Source organism: Ixodes scapularis, unplaced genomic scaffold (assembly GCF_016920785.2).
Source record: "Ixodes scapularis isolate PalLabHiFi unplaced genomic scaffold, ASM1692078v2 ptg000827l_1___fragment_1__unscaffolded, whole genome shotgun sequence".
In the NCBI taxonomy this organism is placed as follows: domain Eukaryota; kingdom Metazoa; phylum Arthropoda; class Arachnida; order Ixodida; family Ixodidae; genus Ixodes; species Ixodes scapularis.
This window is the reverse complement of record NW_024610045.1, coordinates 335,312-360,496: the sequence shown is the minus strand read 5'-3', so window position 1 is coordinate 360,496 and position 25,185 is coordinate 335,312. Positions and strand designations below refer to the sequence as shown.

Genomic DNA, 25,185 nt, shown 5'->3' with positions numbered 1-25,185 from the left:
AGCCTACAAATTCAGGCTAGTTTGCCTTGATGCAAGCACAGTGCCTCGGCCGACAAATGAGGTTTTATTTTTAGTCACTTGTGATATTTGGTGGGGATAGTTAAATAAAAGAAAATAAGGCAGTCTTTCTTGCAGCCGAGAGCTGCAAACAAAATGCATATACCTCGATAAACGACCTGGGAATAAAATTGGGTGTTGGCTGAGTGGTTTAAGGTGTCAAATTTCAAACTTAGACTTTAGTTTTGGCTTAAGTCCTTCTGGTGTATCTTTTTATCCTTATACTTATATTTAAATAGTTTTTTTTCTATTTTTGAGGCACAAGCGCTTAATTCATACACTAATTCACGTTTAGAAGCGTTTCAGCTACACTCCGGGGCTGCCTATACTCCGAGACAACTTTTCTTGGCAATGCAGCGAAAGGTACAGGCCTGCGTCCCCTCTCCCATTTTGGGTGTGCGCGGGCTCTCCTCCTCTCCCCGGAAATGGGGGAGGATGAGGGCCTACGTACACTCAAAATAGGAGAGGGGACGCGGGCCTGTACCTTCCACTGCATTTCCAAGAAAAGTTGTCGCGGAGTATAGTGCTCGTAATAAATTCTCGATAAGAGCGGTTGTTAATTTGTTTTTCTTCCTCTCGCTGCTGCTTGCTTTCTCACCTTTAAAAAGCTGACAACTCGACACAAAAGTAATAAAAATTGTGTTTCAAATGTGATGAAGATCAGCATTTCCAAGTTGTACCCCTGCTTCATGCCCCGACCATGCCACCATACCATAGCTGAGTGCAGTGACGAATTGTCCCAGGTCTGTGACCCGACCTTATATGACCTGACGGTGTGGTGTGACTCATGCAGCACCTATGCTTCGTGATGGAGCCAGTGAGCAAGGTGCGACATGCTAGATCTGTGCAAGTCACAGCTTTACCGTCAGCAAAGCGTGGGAAGATGCCTCTCCCATTGCAGAGCTCGCATTAGCTCCCCGAGAAGCTATTGCAAGCACTAGAAAGACACAAAGTGTGAATAAAAGCGCTTTTGAAAGTGAATTAGTGTGAAAATTATGCGTCTATACGTTAAAAATTTAAAAAAAGTATATATATATAAGGACTAAAAAAGGAAAAAAACATTCCAGGTGGGATTGAACCCAGAGCTCGACGGCCCTTGAATTCAGTTCCCTAAGGCCCGCTTCAGACGCGAAGATTTCGCACAGCAACTTCACGTCGCACCACCAGCAACACGTGCCGCCCGTGTTCACACGCAGCAACCGAATTGCTACTACCTGCCATCATCATCACGATTTTTAGAGCGCAGCTCTTAGCTGCCCGTTTCCGGCTTGAGCGGCGTCGGCGTCGGCGTCGACATAACCGCGCGGTGCATTATGTCAAATGTCCCATAATGCACCGCGCGACCCCCCCCTGAGGTCACGTGACCTCGCGGGGGGAAGGGGTCACGTGACCTCGAAAGGGAAGGAGGGGGCTTGCCCGGTGCATTATGGGACATTTCCCATAATGCACCGCGCGATCCCCCCCCCTCCGAGGTCACGTGACCCGCCCCTTCCCCCCCGAAGTCACGTGACCCCCCCGGAGGACATTGAAGAATGAGGGGAAGAAGAGGAGAAGGATGAGGAGGAGGGGTATACCTTCCCCTGAGTAACCTTCCCTCCTCCTCCTCAAGAGCTGTGCTCTAATTCGGCGTTACAGGGAGTTGTAAACGGCTTTCACTTTTTTTGCAGTATTTAGACGCACAGTTATATCTTAAAAACATATTTTTATATCTTTAAATTGCGCTGAAATACTAACTCATCTTTTTGATACAGTTTATTTCCAAAAACGATCCATTTTAAACCAGAACAAAGTCTTCAGTTATCATCACCACCACAGGGGCGTCACGTGAAAATATCGCATTCCTGATTGGCTGCTGCCGCTTCAAACATCTCCGAGTAGTCAGAGTTGCTCGTCCGCTTCAAGCCGGACCCAATCTGTCGTGCTACAACAGAAAAAAAATGGAGTAGAAGAGGAAAACGTCGAGGGAGCAGGCCGGAGGAGAAGGGAGTGAAAAGGAGGAAGAAGAGGGGTTCTTGTGCGGCGGTAACCCGACCAGGTGGAAGCATACCCGGCAACGTCCCGAGGGTGCTACTGTCGGGTGAAACATCAGCTTGGCGGTGTGCAACCAAAGCGGCAACATCCGGCATGAACGAAGCATTCGGCAGCGATCCGAAGTAGCCGCTGGTGGGAAAGATTATCGACTTCGGCGGTGTCCCGGAGCAGAACATCCCAGACCAGCCTCAAGGAACACCCAAGGAACATCACGAGGAACGACTTCAGCGGTGTCCCGGAGCAGAGCATCCCAGACCATCCACAAGGAACAACACGCACCAACAACCAAGCGCTGCTGAAAACAAGGCAGCACCAAGACCTTCAGCCACACAAGGACGGACTGAAAGTGAGACAATTTCTGACCTGTATATTTGTGTATAGCTAGAACGTTTATTTTTTGTTAATTTTTTATATATATATATATATCTTGATCAAACCTCACGGTGTGACTGAATTCCTCCTTCGGCGGTTTGACCAGAACCTATAACATCACAATTTGGCGAGCCTGCCAGGATACAAACCGCAGAGTGAGGAAAACCAGTTGTACCGGTGAACGGTTCCCAACAAGTTTGAAATGGATTTTGAAAAGATAATGGCTTTGGGAAGCTCCCTCGGACTAACAAAAGAGGAAGCGTTGCATCTTCTGGAGGAGGAAAGGAAGCGTGAGAGAGAGGAGAGAGTGCACGCTAGAGAAGATTCCAAACTCGAACATGAGAGGGAACAGCAGAAGGCTGAGAGGGAGAGGGAGGACGCCAGACTGAAAGCTGCACATGAGATCGCTATGATAGAGCTTAAGATCAAGCTCGCGGAAACAGAACGCGCCAGTGGAGCGACAACAGACGGAGGGAGCGAAGGTCAGTCAAGAGGACGAGCGTGCTTGAAGAAATTGATGCCGCCCTTTGACGAGAAACGCGATGACTTAGATGCCTACCTGCATAGATTTGAGAGGATTGCGGTAGGACAAGGAAGGGCGAAGGAGGAGTGGGCGACGTCCCTTAGTCTTTGCCTGGTGGGTGAAGCTTTAACCGCATTCGGGAGGATGACAGCAGCTGACTCCCTAGACTATGAGAAGGTTAAGATCACCTTGCTCCAACGATTCAGACTAACTGCAGACGGTTTTAGAGAAAAGTTCAGACGAAGCAAGCCGGAGGAGGCAGAAACTGGACGACAATTCTGTACCAGATTGAGTAATTATTTTGATAGGTGGCTCGAAATGGCGCAGACAGAGAAGACGTTCGAGGCAGTGAGGGACAGGGTGATTTCCGAACAGTTCCTTAGTTGCTGTCACCCTAAGCTGGCCATTTTTCTAAAAGAACGTAACGTGGACGCAGCGCAAGAAATGGCAGAGCTAGCTGACCAGTACCTGGAAGCCCAGGGAAAATGCAATCTGGGTGCTATGAAAGATGGGGGTTGTACAACACTGAGACCAGACGGCGAGAACAGTAAGGCTACTGGACAAACGGGAGGAACCCGAAGACCATCGCCTAGATGCTTTCTGTGCAGTAAGGTTGGGCATAAGGCAACTGACTGCAGAAGCGGATATAGACAAAATCAGGCAGGAGTACGATGCTGGGAGTGCGGCAAAATGGGACACAAAGCTGGGCAGTGCGCCAATCACTCACAAAACAAAGCAGCGTGTGTCCTGGATAAAAGACAGAAGGCATTAAAGAGGGGCAACAAAGAACAGCAGGGAGCGATAACAAATACAAGATTTGAACATGTTACTGACGCTGACTTAGTACACAATATCGACATAATGATGCCGGTGGTCGAAGCGAGGTTACATGATATTAAGATATCAGTGCTGAGGGATAGTGGAACCAACACAGTACTAGTAAGAAAAAGGCTGGTACGAAGTGAGGAGTTCACAGGGACGTCCACTGGGGTTATCCCGGTTGACGGCACCATGAGGGTTATGCCTGAAGCGATAATCAACATAGATACACCTTATTACACGGGGGAAGGACGTGCCAAATGCGTAGAAGAACCGCTGTATGACCTCATACTGGGTAACATCCCAGGGGCTAGAAAAGTGGACTGCCCGGATTTAGGGTGGGGCACAAGTACGAAGAAAATGCGTCACCAGGGAGATGAAGTGTTTGGCGAAACGCCGTCTAATTCATTGAACAGCGTTACCTCACATGCTGAGAACGACCGACTACTGCAAGAAATCGGGGAAAAGGAGGCGTTGAATGCAGAGCAGATTCATAACGAGGTGTCATTTGCAGCAGGAGCAAAAAGAACGGACAAAAGTGAAGAGAAACAATTGCCCCAGCTCAAGGCGCTGGTTATAGAGCTGCTAGAAGTCACAGCTCTTACATTAACGGGGCAGCAAAAGTCGGATGAGAGTCTGCAGAGGTTTTTTAGAAGTCTGAATAAACGAGTGCGGAAATGGAGATGTGACGTAACAACGGAATACGTCGTCAAGGATGATTTGTTGTTCTGTCGAGTCGAATTGAGCGACGGGGACGTGGGGCACCAACTCATTGTACCAACGGTATTTAGAAAGACTGTAATGGAATTGGCTCACGATGGAATAATGTCGGGCCATCAGGGGGTAAAGAGTACGGTCGCTAGGGTAGCGGAAGAATTCTTTTGGCCTGGTATGCAAGGCGACGTGAAACGTTACATACGGTCTTGTGATGTGTGCCAACGCACTATACCGAAAGGCACCGTGAAAAAAGCCCCAATGATAAGTATGCCCATAATTGAAGAACCCTTCCATCGGGTAGCGATAGATATCATTGGACCAATAACCCCCAAGTCCAGCAAGGGAAACCGATATATCTTGACAATGGTTGATGTAGCCACGAGGTACCCGGACGCTGTGGCATTGAAAACCATTGATACCCCGCAGGTGGCAGAAGCCCTAGTCGAGATGTTCTCCCGGTACGGAGTACCTAAGGAGATTCTGAGTGATCGAGGTACGAACTTCACTTCCAATTTTATGAAAGAAATAGGACGGCTGTTATCCTTTCGGCAGTTGTTAACTACGCCATATCACCCAATGTGTAATGGGCTCGTAGAAAAATTTAATGGTACCATCAAGCAAATGATGAAGAGAATGAGCCAAGAACGACCCACGGACTGGGATAGGTATATCCCGGCACTCCTCTTTGCCTATAGAGGAGTACCACAAGCGTCGCTAAGATTCGCACCATTTGAGATGTTGTACGGACGAAATGTGAGAGGTCCTTTGACCATCCTTAAGGAGCTGGGGTCCAATAAAAGCTTAAACCAGGAGTTAAAGACATCATACGGATAGGTGATCGAACTCAAGGACAAACTGAAGAAAACATGTGAAGTGGCGCATGAGATCATGGCAGAGGCGCAAACAAAACAGAAAAGGTTCTACGACCGGAAGAGCCAGGCTCGAAGGTTCGAGCCAGGCGACAGAGTGCTCATACCGCTACCCAGTGACCACAACAAACTAACCATGCAGTGGAAGGGACCGTACGAAGTTGCGAGGCGAAAAGGCAATTTAAACTACGAACTTCTGGTTGGCGACAAAAGAAAAACGTTTCACATAAACATGTTACAAAAATATGTAGATCGCGAAACTAAGAATGAAAGTTGTGGGGTGATGGTGGTCCAGGATGAGGTTGAAGACTTAGGGGAGATCACGACGCCCAGTCTAAAAAGGCAACAGGCTGCGCAGGATGTGGTCATCAATCCTAAATTAAGCCAAAAGCAAAAGAAAGATCTGGCTGACGCGATCAGGGAGTTTGAAGATATATTCTCTGACGTACCGGGCAGAACAAATGCATTGCAATGCAAACTTCGATTGATGACAGAAGAGCCGGTGTTTGTAAGGCAGTATCCGTTGCCTTTTGCCATCCAGGACGAGGTGGAAGAAGAAGTGGAAGAGATGCTAAGATTAGGCATCATCGAACGATCCACGTCCGCCTACAACGCACCCATAATAATGGTAAAAAAGCCTGATGGCTCTAATAGGCTTTGTGTTGACTTTCGGCGATTGAACGCATTCTTGGTAGCTGACGCTGAACCTATACCAAGGTCGGACGTAGTGTTTGGAAGAGTCGGGCAAAAAAAATGTTTTTCTAAATTGGATCTAGCAAAGGGGTATTGGCAGATACCGATGGAAGAATCAGCCAAAGAAAAGACTGCCTTCTCTACAAGAACGGGCCTTTACCAATTCCGGTTTATGCTTTTCGGACTGAAGACGGCTGCTGCAGTGTTTACCAAGTTGATGAGGTCCGTCCTGGAGGGGGTGCCCAATGTACATCATTAGATTGACGACATTTTGGTGGCCACTGACTCGTGGGAAGACCACTGCCAAACATTACGGCAAATTTTTGAATGTCTCCCCTATTGGAAAAACGTACAAGAAACAAACCTGCCGCTTTTACAATTCTGGTATGACACCATCATAATTTCTTGGTATTATGTATGCAGCTAGTTTGGTATGGCGTTCTGCATAACTGGAGATACCGGCACCGCTATGGCTCCGGGTCTGTTTATACTGGCAGCCAGTTTGCTTGCTGATATGATTCCGTGAGGCTGGTATGATTTTGCGTCCGATGACGTAGGCGACCGCCTTCTTTCCAACAAAACGCTTACACCACAGGACCACCGGTATAACTAAATCATACATGCAGAAAGACGACCGCCATCTTCCACCAAAAACGTCCATCGTTCACCACCGGTATCGTACATACACCATGTATGTCGAAAAAGAACATAAGCCGCGTTTACATGAATGCGACTTGTCGCATTGAATCCAGTTGCCGCATTCAATATATGATCATGTAAACGGCATAATGCGCAAAGCGCATCGCATTTTGGAACGGGAAGGATAATCGCAAGGCGCTCGCTGCAGGAGCGAGTGAACAGCTGAGAACATGGCGGCGGCCAACCTCGTCAGCGGCGCGGAGAGCGGTCCCGCAATTTTGTTTCCCGAGAACAAACGCAAGCTTTTGTTGCGATCATAAGTAAGCGGAATATAGCGGAGCTGCTCGGTGAGGGCGGCCCCGTCCAAACCTTTGCGAAGTACGACTTGCGCGTCCGAAGGGGTCACAATGGCTTCAGTGCAAGCACGAATGACACCGAGAGCTCCGAGCACTGTAGAGCACTGCATGGTAGCGCAGAACGAGCAGCTCCTACTTCGGTGCCGTTCCTGGCTGCGCAAGAGCTTCTCGGCATCGGGGTCCGGTTGGTCCGGTCGCGATCGGTGAGGTCTGGCGCGGCGAAACGTGGAGGCTTCCTCAAAGCGTGCGCACACACGTCGCCTCTCGTTCAGAGTGAACCGGCGGCCCGGCCTGGAGTCCTAAACGCCTTGGTTTTGATGCTTCTTCCGTCTCGCAACTTCTTCCACAGCACCGAAGACAGCGGACACGATCTTTACTTTCACTGAATGCGTCGAAAGGACTCCACGTGCGATGCACCGGAAAACGTGGTGCGGCTGGTGCCGGAACGGAACTGCGGAACTTCGAGCTTTGAGTTAACGTGCACGGCAAGAAACCGATCGTAACACCAAGCCGCGGATACCGCATCGCCGGTCGACAGCGGCAAACGGCCCGTTGCTCGTACTCGGCAAACTCGGCGTCTTTTCGTGGCCCCTCGCGTCCTCGCAACCAGCCACAAACTCACCAGCCCGCAACCGTAGCGACCGTAGCCGGCGTTGGAGAAAACCGAAACCGAAACTTAAGGCTTCCGCCCAGTGGCTTCGGTGCTTCCGCTGCCGCCGCTTTTCTAAGTTCACGGCTTCCACTTCCGGTCGTCGCGGAGATGGCGAACAATGGCGAAGATAGCGCGATGTGGTTCGTTGGCTCGTTTACGGTTACGGGACAGATGTTTTGCGGTCCGTTTCTACTGCGTCTCTGGTTCTAAACTCGACGGCGCCTCTCATAGTTCAACCAGGTGTGGTCGGCCTGGGTCAGCGCGGTCGGCTCGCCTTGTCCGATCTCCGGACCGCCGGCGACTTCCGAGTTCTTTAGGCCTGGGATCCGAAGGCGTCTGCCTCCGTGAAACGGTAAGCGAATCTCGTCCCGTTTTCGTTCTACTTTTAAATTACGTTTAGTGCGCTACTTTGTAAGCATGCGTGCCAAGTGTTCGTGACAATTTTGAACTAGAATAATTGTGCTTCATTGCGGTTTGTCATTTACCGCAAATGTAAATCGAGCAATGAACGAGGAGTAAATCGAGCAATGAACGAGGAGCCATGCTTGAAAACGATGTATGTACGATGTTAACTTCTACCTGTGCGGCTTTAAAGAAAGTCAAGACTGGTTACGGTTGGATGCGAGGCTGGTCCCAATGCAATGTTAAGCACTTAGAGCGCCTTTCTGAACGGCATGTAAGCAATATAGCGATCAACGAGACGAGCGACGGCGAGAAGCTACGAGTGCCGGCGCCGAGCGACGAAGATTTTTCACTCCCGCTGCTTGCGCCGCTCGATTCTTGGGCTTCTAGAAAACGTCGCTCATCGCCTTGGTCGCTCGCACCAATCGCTTTCATAATGTGTGTGTCGTCGCGCGGCCGTGTTTATTCGAATATAAATCGACCTTTTTTTTTTTTTTCGGAAATTGTGACTAAAGAATTTCGACACCTGTATTCGCGACCAAATTTTGCGACCCTACCGGAGGCATGAAGCTATCGAGTCACCGAGCCGGCGTTGCCGTAGAGCCGCGCCGCTTCTTGTTTCAAAAAGCTTTTGGTAACCGAAATGGCTCGCCGCCCGCGGTGGCCCGTGCCGCTCCTCGGGCGTCGGATTTCGACATCGCGCCTCTAGCGTTCCCCTTGCTGGGCAACGGGGAAGGAGAGGAACGCGATGCGCCACGCACTTTACCCTCCATCCTTGCAAACGCGCACACAAAAAAAAAAAAAAAGAAAGTTACTTTTGTTAGTTGCTTGAGGCGGCTCGGCTCGCGTGTTGCTCATGGCGACACGGCGGCTTTGCTTGCGTCTTTGTAGTTTGTCTTCCGCCGCTTCGCACCTTCTTTCGTTTCCTGTCGTCATTTTACAACGGTGTCAGTGAAGTATTGCTGCGAATACGCGAGGATGTCTACCCAGCTGAAGAAGCTTCGGACGACGATGACATGTCCAGAAGTTCTGAAGGTGATTAAGTTTTTGGCATCGCCCCGTGATTTAGCTGAGAGTGATGTAAATAAAGGTTTGTTTCTTTCTTTTGCCCAAAATTTCCCCTGTTCTTAAAAATAAAAAAAGTCGACCTATATTTGAATTACTTTTTTTTTTTATTCTCTATGGACCCAGTAAATAGGGTTCGACCTATTTTCGAGTAAATACGGTAACTTTAATTTTTATTTTGGTTTACGTCGGACGCAACTCGAATGCTTGGCAGTTACGTTGGGCGTAACTTTAATTTTTATTTCGGGTTCCGTCGGACGTAACGTTAGACACTCCGTTACACTTAAGGAAAATAGGGGCTGCTGGTTCATCATATAAACCAACCATTTGTGTTTAATTAAAATGCATCACTGACCTCAAAAAAAAAAAAGATACTGCTATCCTAGAGTTTATGCTATAGGAATGTAGCGCTTCAGATAAATTTGTTAATTTTTACTTTTAGTCCCTGCCCCCCTCCAGATACCACATCTGGCCTAAAGCAGTGTTCCGGATCTCCTTCGAAGACCTCAGGCGGGTCGTCATTCAATCCATGAGTCGGCGGCGTCTCATGGGCGTGTTGCTGTTGCTTACTGGATGGTGCTACCGAGGGAAAAGTGGTCATGCTTGCGAAAGGCAAGTATGGCCGCCGTAAGTATACATATTGTCTTTACCTTTGCTGGAATCCACTTTTAAGAAATGCACAGTTCGCATGTGTGCATCTCTCAATGTTTCCACAGTCGGCTGTGTTTTTTTTTTTTTTTGAGTGCTCCAACTCTGCTAGTGCTAGTTTCTCTAGATCATGCAAATGGGATGCAACACTAAACCACATATGCTCTCGCAACAAACAGTGCTGTGCAGAAGCACAGTGGAATTTACTCTAGCTTTATAATGCAGCACAAAATAGTTGACTCCAAGTATAGCTACTTTTGTGACTCCGTTTAACCAAAAGCTCTGCCGAAACAAACTTGCCGCCTTATAGGTACTGTAAAAGAACCTCGCGTGCCTAACCTGGAGAAGGGCATTTTTTTTATAGGTCAATTTTTTCTTAAACCAATACCTTCAGCCTCCTTGAAATGTTAACATCATGTGACACAGGGAAGAACAGTAAACTCTTTAATGTTGGCGAACCTTTAATTTTCGCGGCCTTTAATTTTGCAGAATTCAGTGGCTGCGATTATGTGCTCTGTGACCGATTCGAGAAGAAATAGGGGCCACGAAGATAAGGGGGTTTTACTGTACATCGGAGGAAAGAGGAAGTCACTTTTGTTTGTATGCAAGAGTAAAACCAACAACAACAATCATGGTGTCGACACTTTGTGAGCCTATCTGTGTCTATTGAATGATATCAATTTTGTTTTAGTTCGTTAAACATTGTTGCCTGTACACTGTGGGATGTCGTCTTCAACACGAGCAGTAGTTTTCCCTGAAGTAGGCAGCATGGACGCGTGCCGCAGCGCAACATAGTTCATTTGCAGGTGGTACCGCAGGTTGAAGGATGGTTGGCACAATATGGGGGAATCACAATTCAATGTTCTACCTCGGGCGTAGACAAGATTTGCTCATTCTAAATCATTTTGTCTAAAAATCGGGGATTTGCGATGAATGTACCCGCATGGTTGGAAGGGCCAGACAAGCCTTGTGAGCGCTTCGTTTTCTAGCGTCTCAGTCCTGAACCCACTCACGCACCACATGTGTAGATGTTCCAATACATGGGACCACTTATTTGGAAAATGGTGAATGGCAACTGTTATCTTTATCAGACTTCTGTATTATGGTCAAAGTTGGACTGCATATTTGCAATACTTTTTCTCACTTAAAAATATGTCATACTAAAATATGTAGAATAGCCGATGACAAAAAGAGAATGGCTGGGCGTCCTCCAGCACGTGCTTGTGCTTTTTACCCCACTTTGGACAGATGTGCTCGCTCCAGGCTCATGAGGCGCTGAAACGTCATCGAAGGTAGCAGACGGGCTGGTGGTGGAACAACGGAGACTTCTCCCTGCCTTCCTCATGCTGTCAGTGAGCGTGTACCTCTATACTCTAACTTAGCTTAACTTAGCTGAGGAGAATAGGCTTGGCGAGTGCCCTTACTGCATATGCATTTGTACAGCTGAGGCACTTTCTGAATCAAGAACATTGTGTATCTTACCTTCAAAAACACATCATTTTGGGGGTGCAAGAGGAATTGTAAGGCATATCTTTGTTTGTATTGTCCTATTACGTATTGCAGGCACGTAGCCAGGGGGAGGCTTATGAGGCCCGGCCCCCCCCCCCCCGATATCTTCCATTTTGCATGGGTCCTCCTCTCCCCCCTCCCCCTCATACAGCATTTTGTTATGAGTGGGCCCCCCCTGAAACAAAATCCTGGCTACGTGCCTGACGCATCGACTCCAACTTAATGCGGAGTCGACCCACCTTGTTGATAAATTTAATGCCTGCCAGGTAATTTGTTTTGCATTCAGTTAATATATCAGTATTCAGTTAGGTATCCCAAGTAATTAGTCGTTGAGATGCAGTCTCTCTGTAAGTCAGTCATGTTTAACATTCATAAAACTGCTTGTCAAATAATGGCACTGTCGAGGACATGTACTCGGCTCGAGCAATCGCTGTCCACAAGCTGGTTGTGTGGATACAGGCAGCAAACATCCCGGTTGAAACGTCCTTCCTCGCAATGTAGCTCAAGACTAGGTCAGGGCCCCACTCACAAACGTCTATACTTTGCATCTCTTTAAGCTGGACCACTTTTGACACTACAAGCCATTGCAGCAAAAACAGTGTGACACATGATTATAAGCTCGACGTACCATGGCGTCCATCTTGAAGGTCACATGGCTTGCAGCTTCTGCCGTGGTTAACTTTAAACTGAGATAGTTTGGAATAATGCTCTTGGTTTTTAGTGTTGCCCGGCACGGTTAACAATTTGGTGATATAGTGCTGCATTGAAAAATCTGCATTCGTGACTGTATCACCTTATGAATGCATACTAGCTATTAAACTCTCCATTCTGCAGAGAAATGAAATGCACTTTGCTTCCAATTGCAGCTACTTCTGGAACTTCATGGTATGAAGCACCTTATGTCTGCAAGCTCTGACCGATCTTGTTCTCTGGTCTGCGCAGGCCCATTGCAGCGAGTCACTCCGAGAGCCTCACCAGAGGTTCCTGCCCGTGGTCGTTCTAAATTTTTTTCTTGTAGGTATGCATCCTTTCTGTCTTTCCCTAATGTACTCGGGCGTTTTCTTTTCATTGTCGCAGATTTGCCTCAAAATTGGTTCAGCACAGAAATGGATGCTGTACAACCGTATCCCGCATATTTTGTTCAAGATAACTTTTCTTTGCGAAAGCTAGATTTTTTTATAAAGGTTAGTTTTTTTTGTTTTTATTTACAAATTTATTTGAGTTTTCATGGGCAACACTAAGACGTTATGCCAAGGGCAAGGACAAGTTCACTGCTCTAACTTGTTCTCAACTGATTGCAAGAAATTTTGTTAATGTCGTGAAACCTCTTTCCAGCACTTGCTTTGCAGCATGGAAACAAATTATACATGGGACATACTCTTTTTTAGACTGCTTGCTCATCCTGCAGGTCTGCCTTCTATAGATGTCGTGCTACTGGAGAGCAGGCGAATTCGATTGTTGGTTTTGCCATTGCTTTTTTTTAGCTGTTGTCTTAATAGTTCTTGTAAATTTAAAAATTTTCCTAAAAAGCAAGTCGGCAAGAATATCTAGTTTGACTAGTTAGCTGGAAATAATGATCTAGTACCCTTTAGTCAGTAAAATAGATAGTGTATGCCGCTGTTAGTGTCAAGTAAAGATGCACGCTTTTTAGGCATTTTGCGCAGAGTGGTACCCATTTTTATTGGTTAGCCTCTTGGTGCGCCAACTAAACTCTTTCTATCCAGACACCTGCCCTTTGCTTTTATTTGGCAGGCTCTGGCAATAAAATAATATAGTGTTATTCCTCCGTGGCTTAAAAACCTAAAGAAAGAAGTTTCTCCATGTTTAAACGCAAAGTTTTATAAAGGCAAAAATGAATTAAGCCAGTAGCAGACGACACATAGCCTCAACAGTGCTCCGCGCCAACAACAGTGCGTCAAAATAGTGGTCGTCTCCTTTATGCTGCCTTCTCTCTCCCTCCTTCGGCGCTCTCCTCCCTTTCCTCCTTTCCGCCACCTTTGTCACCACACCCACTGGCTAAACTCTCCCACTATACGGCTCTGCATTGCAATAGTAGTTTTTTTTTATAGTCTTTAGAGTTAAATGTGAATATTTGACAGAAATCTCCAAGGTTGGGGTGAAAGAGGGTTAAATAAATGCATTTGATCATTCGCCTTAATTCAGTACCCATCATTTCAAGGCCTGTGTGGCCTTGTCCTGGGGTGTGTCTATGACTGTGGCTGTGAAGGAGCAGTTTTTTAATAGGTACAAGTACAAAGTATAAAAGCAAAAGGATCTGTGTGCTGATCACGAAAGAATATGCTAGCCATTCTAATGTAGCTCTGCCAAGTACTTGATTGTGATTTGTTTTTATTTCCAGCTACTTGGTTGCCTCAAGATCTGGGGATCCTAGTGGCCACAAGCTTGGACTCAATCTTCTTCTGTGGTCCGGCCAGGACCATGGGGGAGGTAATCCCAGCAACAAGAGCATCACAGTATCTTTCTGCCTGTGACTTTCGATTAGCATCACGACAAGGGCGTGCTCATGCCACCAAGTGTTAGGTATGCTACTCGAAATAAGCATTCTTACCTATTCTTGAAGTGAAACAGCAAAAGCACTGCTAAGCCTAAAATGGAAAAAACATTCAAATCTCGGGTTGGATGGAGTTCCAATAACAAAAAGGCGTCTGCAGACATGATTCACATGTGAACTTAAAGCCCACGGATGTAGGTTCGACGGAGTCACAGAAATAACTTCCCGCAGATGGCTTCGCTAGTGCTATACCCAAACAAATTCTTAAAATGATCATTGTGTTACGTTGGTGTCATCAATATTATGTACCTACCCCACCCAGCAGTCGGGAGATTTGAAATATAAAAAATGGGAACTTGCACATTGTCAGCTCTGCAAAGATAATATATTGAACCGAGCATAGCACGTTCAACTTAAGAAAGCAATTCAGTGCAGGTCTAGTTTTAAGGTTCACATATTTGTTACTGCCCTTCATAATGAAGTAAAAACTGCTGAAGTTGTGGCCCACTACAGGCTTTCTATTAGTGTTAAAAAGTGTTATGGCAGTTTAAACAGCTCACTCCAAATATTTTCTAGAAATACATAGGTTTATGGAAATTATTATGTGGATGTTTGCAGACAGTCATGCTGAGACCAATCTTTAGTGCCAAGTGTTCCACCTATTCAGAGTTGGTTGAGTCTGTAAATATTGTTGGTCGCAAATTAAATTTTTATGGTATGCAATGGGCACAATCATCCATAATGAATAGCTCTACCTAGGGGAACTTTATACGTTTACTACGGCAAGATGGTTTCGCAAAACTAAGTATTTAGTTTATTCAACTCCTGCACTAATCTTATCTCTAGAAACTTTTTATATTCTTTACGATGCTGAGTTAGGATTCTGGAAGTAGTTTTTCTAGAACTACGCTAGACATTTCCAGTTGATAATTTTTCTCGCAAAGCATTCGAGAGAGCCAAACCCTGTAATATACGGATGGAATTCCAGAATGATGCGACTGGCAGTTTGAAACATTCGGCTCTGTAACAGTAATAATGCCATGTCACTTGCCTATGTAATGCTCATTTTCGCAGATCAAACTGCTTTTTCCGTCTGCACTCATTTTCAGTGGACTCATTCAGCAAACTCGCACCCAAGACTGCAGCGCTGGATTCTGCGAAGTAATTTGAATGAATATAGATGCAACAGGTTTCTTTGAGTGTGCGTCTAACACGTATTCTTCACATTGAATCTGCTACTGTATTTATGACCGTGTCCTTAAATGTATCCACATTCCAGCTTATTTTTATTTTGACGTTTGAGTTTTCTTCAGTACTTTTCTCAACATCTGTGCTTGTTGAGCCGTACTCAAGACCATACATCTTGTCTTTCCCTATTACATTAATATATAAAACTATTGATGCCGAGTGAGAATTCAAGGTACCGAATCTGTCGTGCGAGTTAAATAAGAACCAATAGAAAGCTCTACAAAGGAAATTTTGTTAAAGGAGGCTGTATAAGCATTAGAATAGCACATGCCATGCTAAAAAAAAAATACAAATTCTTGTTAGGTATGCAAGGATGACACTGCTGTGCTGTTTCTGATGTGTCACAAAAAAATCAGTGCCATACAGTGTTCCTTATGGAAGTACCAACTGTCGAATTCAAAGCCCAGAAGTTTTATTCAAGAATGTTCCTCAATACAAATGTATTTAGAGATCTGAGCCACTGACTCATACATGACTATGTGGTGAACATTCATTTTCATGTGCATTATAGTTTACAAGGTCAAGTCTGCATTGATTTATTGCATTCATGCTGAAACTGGGAGGGGTTCTCTGGGTATGAATAAAGATATAAACATTTCTTAAAATCAAAACATTTGAGAACAGACTATACGACTCTGCATTGCAGTAGTAGTTTTATTTGTAGTCTTTACAGTTGAATGTGAATATTTGACAGAAGTCTCTCAGGTTGGGGCGAAAGAGGGTTAAATGAATGCATTTGATCATTCGCCTTAATTCGGTGCCCATCATTTTAACGCCTACGTGGCCTTGTCCTGGGGGGTGACTGTGACTAAAATAAGAGGATCTATGTGCTGATCACGAAAGAATATGCTAGCCATTCTAATGTAGCTCTGCCAAGTACTTGATTGTGATTTGTTTTTATTTTCAGCTACTTGGGTGCCTCAAGATCTGGAGATCCTAGTGGCCACAAGCTTGGACTCAATCTTTTTCTGTGGTCTGACCAGGACCATGGGGGAGATAATCCCAGCAACAAGAGCATCGCAGCATCTCCCTGCCTATGACTTTCGATCAGCGTCACAACACGGGAGTCCTCGTGCCACCAGGTGTTAGGTATGCCACTTGAAATAAGCATTTTTCTTACCTATTACTAGAACAGCAAAAGCACTACTAAGCCTAAAATGCAAAAAAACATATTCAAATATTGGGTTGGATGGAGTTCCAATTACAAAAAGGAGTCTGCAGAAATGATTAACATGTGAACTTAAAGCCCGCGGATGTAGGTTCGACGGTGTCACAGAAATAACTTCCCGCAAATCGCCTTGTTCGTGCTTTACCCAAACAAATTCTTAAAATAATCATTGTGTTTCGTTGGTGTCATCAATCTTATGTCCCTACCACACCCAGCAGTCGGGACATGTGAGATATAAAAAAACAGGAACTTGCACGTTCAGCTTAAGAAAAAAATTCAGTGCAGGCCTATATTCATGGTTCACATATGTGTAATTGCTCTTCATAATGAAGTGAAAACTGCTTAAGCTGTGTCCCACTACAGGCTTTCTATTAGTGTTAAAAAGTGTGATAGAAAACATGATTGCGCTTGGAAGACGGGGACATAGGAAGGACAGACACAACAGAGCGCTAACATTCAACTGATTTAATTCAAGAACCTCAGCGTAGAAACGGACTTTGTCACCGCACCACATCTCAACCAATCCGTTCTGCCACGGACCGCAAGTACGCCAACTCCTTATCCGCCAAGTCAATTGACGCCATACTGACACAACTTGTGCCGGAACTATTTATAGTGTCAGCCTCCATAATCTCGCTAACAGTCCTATCTTTGTGCCTCTCAAGAACAGTAGACGAAGCAAATAATTGTTTGCACCCGCAGTCATGACAGTGACACGACAGATCATCACTGCGAGTGCAAACCATTATTTGCTTTGTCTACTGTTCTTGCTAGGCACAAAGATATGACTGTTAGAGAGATTATGGAGGCTGATGCTATAAATAGTTCTGGCACGTGTTGTGTCAGTGTGGCGTCAATTGACTTGGCGGATAAGGAGTTGGCGTACTTGCGGTCCGTGGCAGGGCCACGGATTGGTTGAGATGTGGTGCGGTGACGCAGTGTGTTTTTACGCTGAGGTTCTTGAATTAAATCAGTTGAAAGTTAGCACTCGGTGGTGTCTGTCCTTCCTATGTCCCCGTCTTCAAAGCGCAATTATGTTTTCTAACGTACCGTACAAACTTGCCCAACAATCAGCACTTGTTAAAAAGTGCTATTGTGTTTTAAGCAGCTCGCACCAAATATTTTCTTGAAATACATAGGTTCATGAAAATTATTATGTAGATGTTGGCAGACAGTCATGGTGAGGCCAATCTTTATTGCCAAGTGGTCCACTTATTCAGAGTTAATTGAGTTTGTAAATATTGTAGGTCGCAAATTAAATTTTTATGGTATGCAATGGGCACAATCATCCGTAATGACTAGCTCTACCTAGAGGAACTTCATACGTTTACTACGGCAAGATGGTTTCGAAAAACAAAGTATTTAGTTTATTCAACTCCTGCACTAACCTTGTCTTTAGAAACTTTTTATATTCTTTGCGATGCTGAGATAAGATTCTGGAGATAGTTTTTCTAGAACTACTCTAGATATTTCCAGTTCATCATTTTTCTCGCAAAGCATTCGAAAGAGCCAAACCCTGTAATGTACGGAGGGAATTCACAGAATGATGCGACTGACAGTTTGGAACATTCGGCACTGTAACAGTAATAATGACATGTCACTTATGTAATGCTCATTATCGCAGATCAAACTGCTTTTTCCGTCTACACTCATTTTCAGTAGACTCATCCAGCGAACTTCCAACTGAGACTGCAGCGCTGGGTTCTGCAAAGTAATTTGAATGAATAATGATGCAACAGGTTTCTTTGAGCGTGCGTCTAACACATATTCTTTATATTGAATCTGCTAACTGTATTCATGACCATGTCCATAATTGTATCCACATTCCAGCTTATTTTTATTTTGACATTTGAGTTTTCCTCAGTACTTTTCTCAACACCTGTGCTTGTTGAACCGTACTCAAGTCCATACATCTTGTCTTTCGCTATTACATTAATATATAAAACTGTTGATGCCGAGTGAGAATTCAAGGTACCGAATCTGTCGTGCGAGCTAAATAAGAACCAATAAAAAGCTATACAAAGGAAATTTTGTTAAAGGAGGCTGTATGGGCATTAGAATAGCACATGCCATGCTAAAAAAATTCTTGTTAGGTATGCAAGGATGACAGTGTTGTGCTGTTTCTGATGTGTCACAAGAAACAAAAAAAATCAGTGCCATACAGTGTTCCTTATGGAAGTACAAACTGTTGAATTCGAAGCCCAGAAGTTTTATTCAAGAATGTTCCTCAATACAAATGTATTTTGAGATCTGAGCCACTGACTGATACATGACTATGTGGCAAACATTCATTTTTATGTGCATTATAGATTACTAGGTCTAGTCTGCATTGATTTATTGCATTCATGCTGAAACTGGGAGGGGTTCTCTGGGTATGAATAAAGAGATAAACATTTCTTGATATCAAAACATTTGAGAACGGACAAAAGGAAGGATCTGAGAACGGTATCTTAGATTCTCTTCTTTTTCTTACAGTAAATCTAATGTTCACTTTATTTCACCTGATGCATTTAGTTTTTAGCGCAGCTGTTAGCACCCGTTTCCGCGTTTCGCGGCGTCGCTGTCGGCGTAACCGTTTAACTAAACTTGGCAGGAAATTGAATTAATGTTGTGGTCATGTGACGTTAATATTTCCGCTAAGTCTAGCTGAGAAACTGAATGTTTTTATGGATGACGTGACACGGTCATGCGACGTCATTTTCCCCGCTAGTTTTAGCGGAAAAACTGCATTTGTGTTGAGGTCATGTGACATCAATTTCCGCGCTAAATTTATTGGGAAACTTAACCCGCTAAATTTAGTGGGGAAATTTCCCCCTAAATCGGAGGGAGCAGAAGAGGAGGAGGGGAGGGGAAGGAGGGGCATACCCTCCCATCTTCCTCTTCGAGAGCTGTACTGTATTTTCTCATTACAGAGAATTGTAAACGTCTCATATTTCATCTCATGTTTTTTCAACTTTTATATTGCAGGTGCGCTTGCAGCACAAATCTGGGTTGTGCTGATCCTCTACGCACAAGTTAGGAACTCCTGAGTGACAAGAGTGGGAGTTTGGTCTGACAGCTCAAGGGACACCATTGTTCAGTATTGAATTTTTAATTATCTTCTTTTGAGCAAAGTTAAGCTTTGCTGCATGCAGTTCTTCTAAAAATAAATACCTGCAACCAAATTTACCAGGTCACGACATTTTGCCTCTGCTCTTAGTGCTCCTGGTGAGCCTCAGATAAGAGCTTACTGGTGTGCAAACATCATAATTGTTTGAAACCACTCACTGATGTAGAGACTCCTTGACATCCAGCATTCCAATGAAACGCTGGATATCCACAAGTCTTTCTTGAACAATGCAAGCGAGAAAGGAAGCATACAATCATATTGTATTGGGGGACATTCTACAGAGTGGTTTTTTTTGCATATTTTACAGATTTAAAAAAAAAAGCCGTAAAAGCCACATTTACGCAGTCTGTACACGTGAGTTATATGGCCAGGGCGGCATAGTATAAAAGGCTAATTTGTAATGATCAGTCGGCTTATTACAGAGATGTGCCAGACTTCTTTCAGAAAACTAGATGGAGGTTCATTCTCGCGTGGTTTTATCCCGCGAATCTGAATATCCCGTTCGTTTTCCACAAAGATATAACTAAACGTGAGAAAACACAAAAAAAACATCCTACCAATAGTGACATCGTAAGAAGACCTTTCAGTCACCAAGTGTGTGTCGCTTAAGGGCCGCGCGTCCAGTCGCAAGTTTTCTAGGTATATTCTCCCGCATTGGCACCAGTCGTGACACATTTTTCTGCCCCTTTAAAAAATAGCATGTGCGTGCTGAAGATGCGCTGAAGGCACTGAAGATGCGTGAACAAAGATTTTGAAAGCTGCTCTTGTGACGTCGCTCTCTAGGGAAGTGCTTTCAAAGCACTTTAAAAATGACTCTATGCAGCCTCGATTAATTAAATTAGTAAATAATTTTGATATTTGAGATTCTGAAGGTCAAATGAAGAATATTTAAAAGTGTTTTCTCAAATACAAAACCGCTTCAGCCTCTCTCTAAGTATAGTATGTTCCTGAAATTTTTAATCAGTGAAAATAGACCCATGGTTCCAATTAGAAACTTCTAAGCATCATCAAAACACACTAAATCAATTTTCTTTGTGAAGATATAAGACAAGAGCAGCATTTTATCGTGTTCTAAAAAAATGGTCAATTTGGACGCGTTTCCAGACTTCGGTTTCTTACCAGAGCGCATCTTTGCACCTACGGTCCTGCTGCCCGGTGGCCGCAGTGCGAAGCCGCCCCCTCGCCTCCCTCGTAGGATGGAGGGAAGCAAGGCGCAGGTGTGTTGCGCGTCTAAGCCCCTGGGGAACAGGACCGTGGGCGCAAAGATGAGCTCTGATAAGAAACTGAAACCTAGAAACTCGTCCAAATAAAGCATTTTTACAGAACGCGTAAAATGCTGCCCCTGCATTATATCCTTCTAAAAAGAGTTGATTTTGTGGTTTTCAGTGACTCAGCAAGTTTCCAATAGAAACCATAGTTTCATTTTCACTAATTAAAAAGTTAATTAACAAATTGTATTTAATTATCTGACTGATCGTTACGACTAGGTCCCTATACTACGTACGCCTGGCCATATAACTCGCCTGCACAAATCGCATTAATTTAGCTTTCACGACCTTTCTAAACATATATGTAAAGCTTAAAACTAAATTGCCGTGTACAACAGTGAAAAGGCGAAACCACCATGTTGGAGCCATATGGCTCCAACATGCCGGTATCGCCTTTTCGCTGGTATAGGATGTCCCATATTACGTTATCCATGTATGGTTCCGTCCGCCTACATGGTTCCGGCATAATCCACTACGCCGGTATAGGATGTCCCATAATACGACACGCTTGTATGGTTCTGCCTACCTGTATCGTTCCGCCGTAATCCACTATACTGGAGCTGCCTTTTCGCTTGTATAGGATGTCCCATATTACGGTTACGCTTGTATGAGCCTTTTCCATCATCTTTCCATCATCGATATTTTCCAACAGGGTCAAGAGAAATCATCTCACGGTTAAGCCAAAAAAATGTGAGGTTGGGTTTGACGCGATAACATTTTTAGGTCACAAGCTTGGTATGAGCCAAATCGCACCGAAGAGGGAAATAAGAGAAAAGATTCAACAAGCATCGGCGCCAAAGACAAAAAAACAGGTGCGAGCCTTTCTAGGTCTTACAGGGTAGTCCCTACTGAAAAAAACCATTTGGCGCCCATATGAAAATAAACGGGTCCATACCGGTAACCGTTTAACCATACTGGTCACCAGTTTGTCAAAGGGGTCGCCCGTATGCCTCAAAGGGGTCCCCCGTATGAGCCATAACGGTCACCTATTTGGCAAACGGGTCGCTCGTCTGGGCAAATGGGCGACTCGTTTGGGCAAAGTTGTCGCACGTTTGCTCAAACCGGCGACCATGTTGCAAACTGCACCGGTTTAATCAAACGGCTCTCCGGAGCCCGTTTGATATTGAACGTACAGATCGGCGGCGTGGGCACGCCTAGCGTTTCAGCCGTGGCAGCCAATGTTTTCCGGAAGGCTGGGAGCGCCGGTTCATCGATTTCAGATCGTCCGCGTAATGCAAGTAATTATATTTCTATTACAATTGCGCTGATTTTTGATTATACTGCAACTAAAACTAACACCTTTTTTTTTGTTTTACGTAAACGCGCGACGTTGGTGAGCCGATATTTTTGACAGACCTTTAATACTTTGTCCATCTTTGTTGCCTCAATTTACTTATTCAGCTCGAATCTCCCTCGCAGAAGACGCGACCGCGTGAAAGAATGTACGTCTAGACTCCGTTTCACTTTAATTCAAGACGCAGCGAAGGTAGCACGCGTACACGCGGCTGCAAGAACATCGAGCATTGCGAGAGCACGCCCGCCGTTGCAGCACTCAAACTACGAGCTTGCGCTGAGTTCTTTCTTCGCTCGGGCGCAAGCCGAGCTTCTGGCAGCCCCGCCGCCATTTCCAAAGTTCGAGGCGCGCGCGCGCGCGCGTTTGTTCTTCGGGACTACAGAAACGCATCTCCCTGGAATGCCTGGGGAGAGGGGGAGGGCTGTCCCGGTGGTCCCAGCGCCTTGACCTCGCCCCCTCCCTCCTCTCTTGTCACCCCTGTCACGTGACCCACAGCAGCGCGCGAGCTACACGCTGAAAAGCATCGAGATCTGGAAGGGCGCGCCTTGCAGCCACTTTTTGCTTTGTCTGCTTGTTGTCAGTTGCTGCTCGAAGTTCGCTCGTCCTACCTGCTTCAATCTGTCGCCTAACCCTGCGGTCTTATTGGGATGTCTCTCGACAACGTATTGGATGTGCACCAAAGCTATCAGCGTTCGAAAAGACCCACGTGTATGTCGGCAACGAGCGATTCTTCAAAGAAGTCGCAAATTCTCGCGGTTTGGTTGGGTTCGGCAAATGACAGCTTGTGCGCCGCATCGTGTTGAAACTTCCAAGGAGCCGTTCCCTCTCGTTTGTGTTTGTGTGGTTGTCCTGGCTTGACCATGTCGACAAATATCACGGATTACCTCTTTCAAGTCCGCTATTGTTATGGTAAGTGCACTGCAACCTACGTGTTGGCAACGATCGACCGTTCTTCTACGCGTACTCTTCTAAATTATCTAAAGAATTATGCAGCGCCTATTCGCGCGGCAGCCAGGAGAATAATTTCCCCGAAAGTCTACCTGTATAGTGTTCACAGATCGCTTGCACGTTTGTACTTGTCTACAGAAGAGGTAATAAACTTCGAGGAGAATTGAAAACAATCTTTTGTGTCGGTTTTCCTGTCCACTTACAAGCACCTACGCGAGTGGATTTGTTCTACATGTTTTCTCCATGTTATAAATACGTTTATGAGTTTCGGGACGTCTTAAATATGTTTAAGATAACCGACCTCCCAGACGATACCCATTTAGGGCTAGCGCATAATTTGCCATTTCGAAGTGCACGTTCAAACGTGTGGTCACGTGCCATGTCGAACGGGTACTCGTACCATACGGCACCCGTATCAAACGGGCACCTGTATCAAACGGGTACCGTTTCGAACGGGTACCGTTTCCAAACGGGTACCCGTATCCCATAATCACGTTTGATCCAAACGGATCGACAGGTTTGATTCAAACGGGCGACCAGTTTGCCACCCGTTTGAATTTCAAATGTTTTTTTTCAGTATTGGTATAGAGAGTTTATACCCCGTTATGCAGAGATAGCAGCCCCACTTACTAACCTCACAAGGAAGGGACAAAGTAACACGGTAGAATGGTGCTCTGAACATGACACAAGCTTCAAAGAGCTTAAAAGAAGGCTGGCAGAACCACCCATTTTGTTAGCGCCCGATGTGTCTAAGCAATTTGTCCTGCGTACGGATGCATCAGACGAAGCTTTGGGAGCAGTGCTGTTGCAAGAGCACGAGGGCATGCTGCACCCAGTGTTATATGGCAGTAGAAAACTTAGCATCTGAATGAGCATCGTACCGGCGTGCGGTCGTGTATCACAACTGCGTGATGCACGTTAAAGACCCCAGGCTAGCGGCTGTACCGCACTGGCTAAATTTCTCATCTACAGCTGGGAGACTCGTCGCCCCTGTGAGGCAGACCAAGTTCTAGGCTGTATAAACACACATACAACCCAATTTTAGAAAACTTAGCGCGAGCGAAAAGAACTTTGCGGCTATAGAACGTGAATGCCTCGCACTCGTGTGGGCAATTGGTAAATATGCTATTTACCTGTACGGAAAGGAATTCGTAGTTGAGACGGACCATCAACCGCTAGAATATTTGAATAAGACGAAACTCAACAACGCGAGGGTAATGAGGTGGAGTTTAACTCTGCAAGAGTTTACATTTAGGATTAAGTATATAAAGGGCAAAGACAATATCGGGGCGGACTACTTGAGCAGAGTTTGATCGACAAAAAGGGGTAGGGTGGAAATTTGTTTTGTAGATATGGTAATATTTATACGCATGATGGAAGTATACCGTGATACAGTAACGGATAGAAGTGCTTTAGCGGCGGCAGTGAAATGCAGCTGATGTTCGGTGTACCTGAAATTGTGAACTGGGTGCGGGCCAGATATAAAACGTTCAGGGTGTGAAAGTGATGCGCAAACTGGTGAATCAACACAGGGACGTAAACAAAAAAAAAGGGGGATGATGCATCAACGTGGTGTAGAAATTTAGTACGACTAAATTCTGGAGGAGGGGGTAAATGTCGTGCTACAACAGAAAAAAAAATGGAGTAGAAGAGGAAAACGTCGAGGGAGCAGGCCGGAGGAGAAGGGAGCGAAAAGGAGGAAGAAGAGGGGTTCTTGTGCGGCGGTAACCCGACCAGGCGGAAGCATACCCGGCAACGTCCCGAGGGTGCTACTGTCAGGTGAAACATCAGCTTGGCGGTGTGCAACCAAAGCGGCAACATCCGGCATGAACGAAGCATTCGGCAGCGATCCGAAGTAGCCGCTGGTGGGAAAGATTATCGACTTCGGCGGTGTCCCGGAGCAGAACATCCCAGACCAGCCTCAAGGAACACCCAAGGAACATCACGAGGAACGACTTCAGCGGTGTCCCGGAGCAGAGCATCCCAGACCATCCACAAGGAACAACACGCACCAACAACCAAGCGCTGCTGAAAACAAGACAGCACCAAGACCTTCAGCCACACAAGGACGGACTGGAATTGAGACAATTTCTGACCTGTATATTTGTGTATAGCTAGAACGTTTCTTATTTTTTGTTAATTTTTTTTTATATATATATATCTTGATCAAACCTCACGGTGTGACTGAATTCCTCCTTCGGCGGTTTGACCTGAACCTATAACATCACACAATCTCAACAGTTCGTGTTGATCTAGGGAAAGCTAGGGAACAACCCGCCAGCAACC

General features: G+C 45.4%; 1 protein-coding gene across 1 annotated transcript in view; it reads left to right on the top strand.

The window, feature by feature from the left end:
- Nucleotides 1-2,680: 2,680 nt before the first annotated feature.
- Nucleotides 2,681-25,185, top strand: part of LOC121834234 — a 36,520-nt gene continuing 14,015 nt past the window's right edge. Inside the window, exons 1-4 of the mRNA XM_042287987.1 lie at nucleotides 2,681-2,942; nucleotides 3,402-5,012; nucleotides 5,115-5,272; nucleotides 5,354-5,892. Of these exons, the coding sequence (XP_042143921.1) occupies nucleotides 2,681-2,942; nucleotides 3,402-5,012; nucleotides 5,115-5,272; nucleotides 5,354-5,892 (2,570 nt within the window). The remainder of the gene's footprint in view (nucleotides 2,943-3,401; nucleotides 5,013-5,114; nucleotides 5,273-5,353; nucleotides 5,893-25,185) is intronic.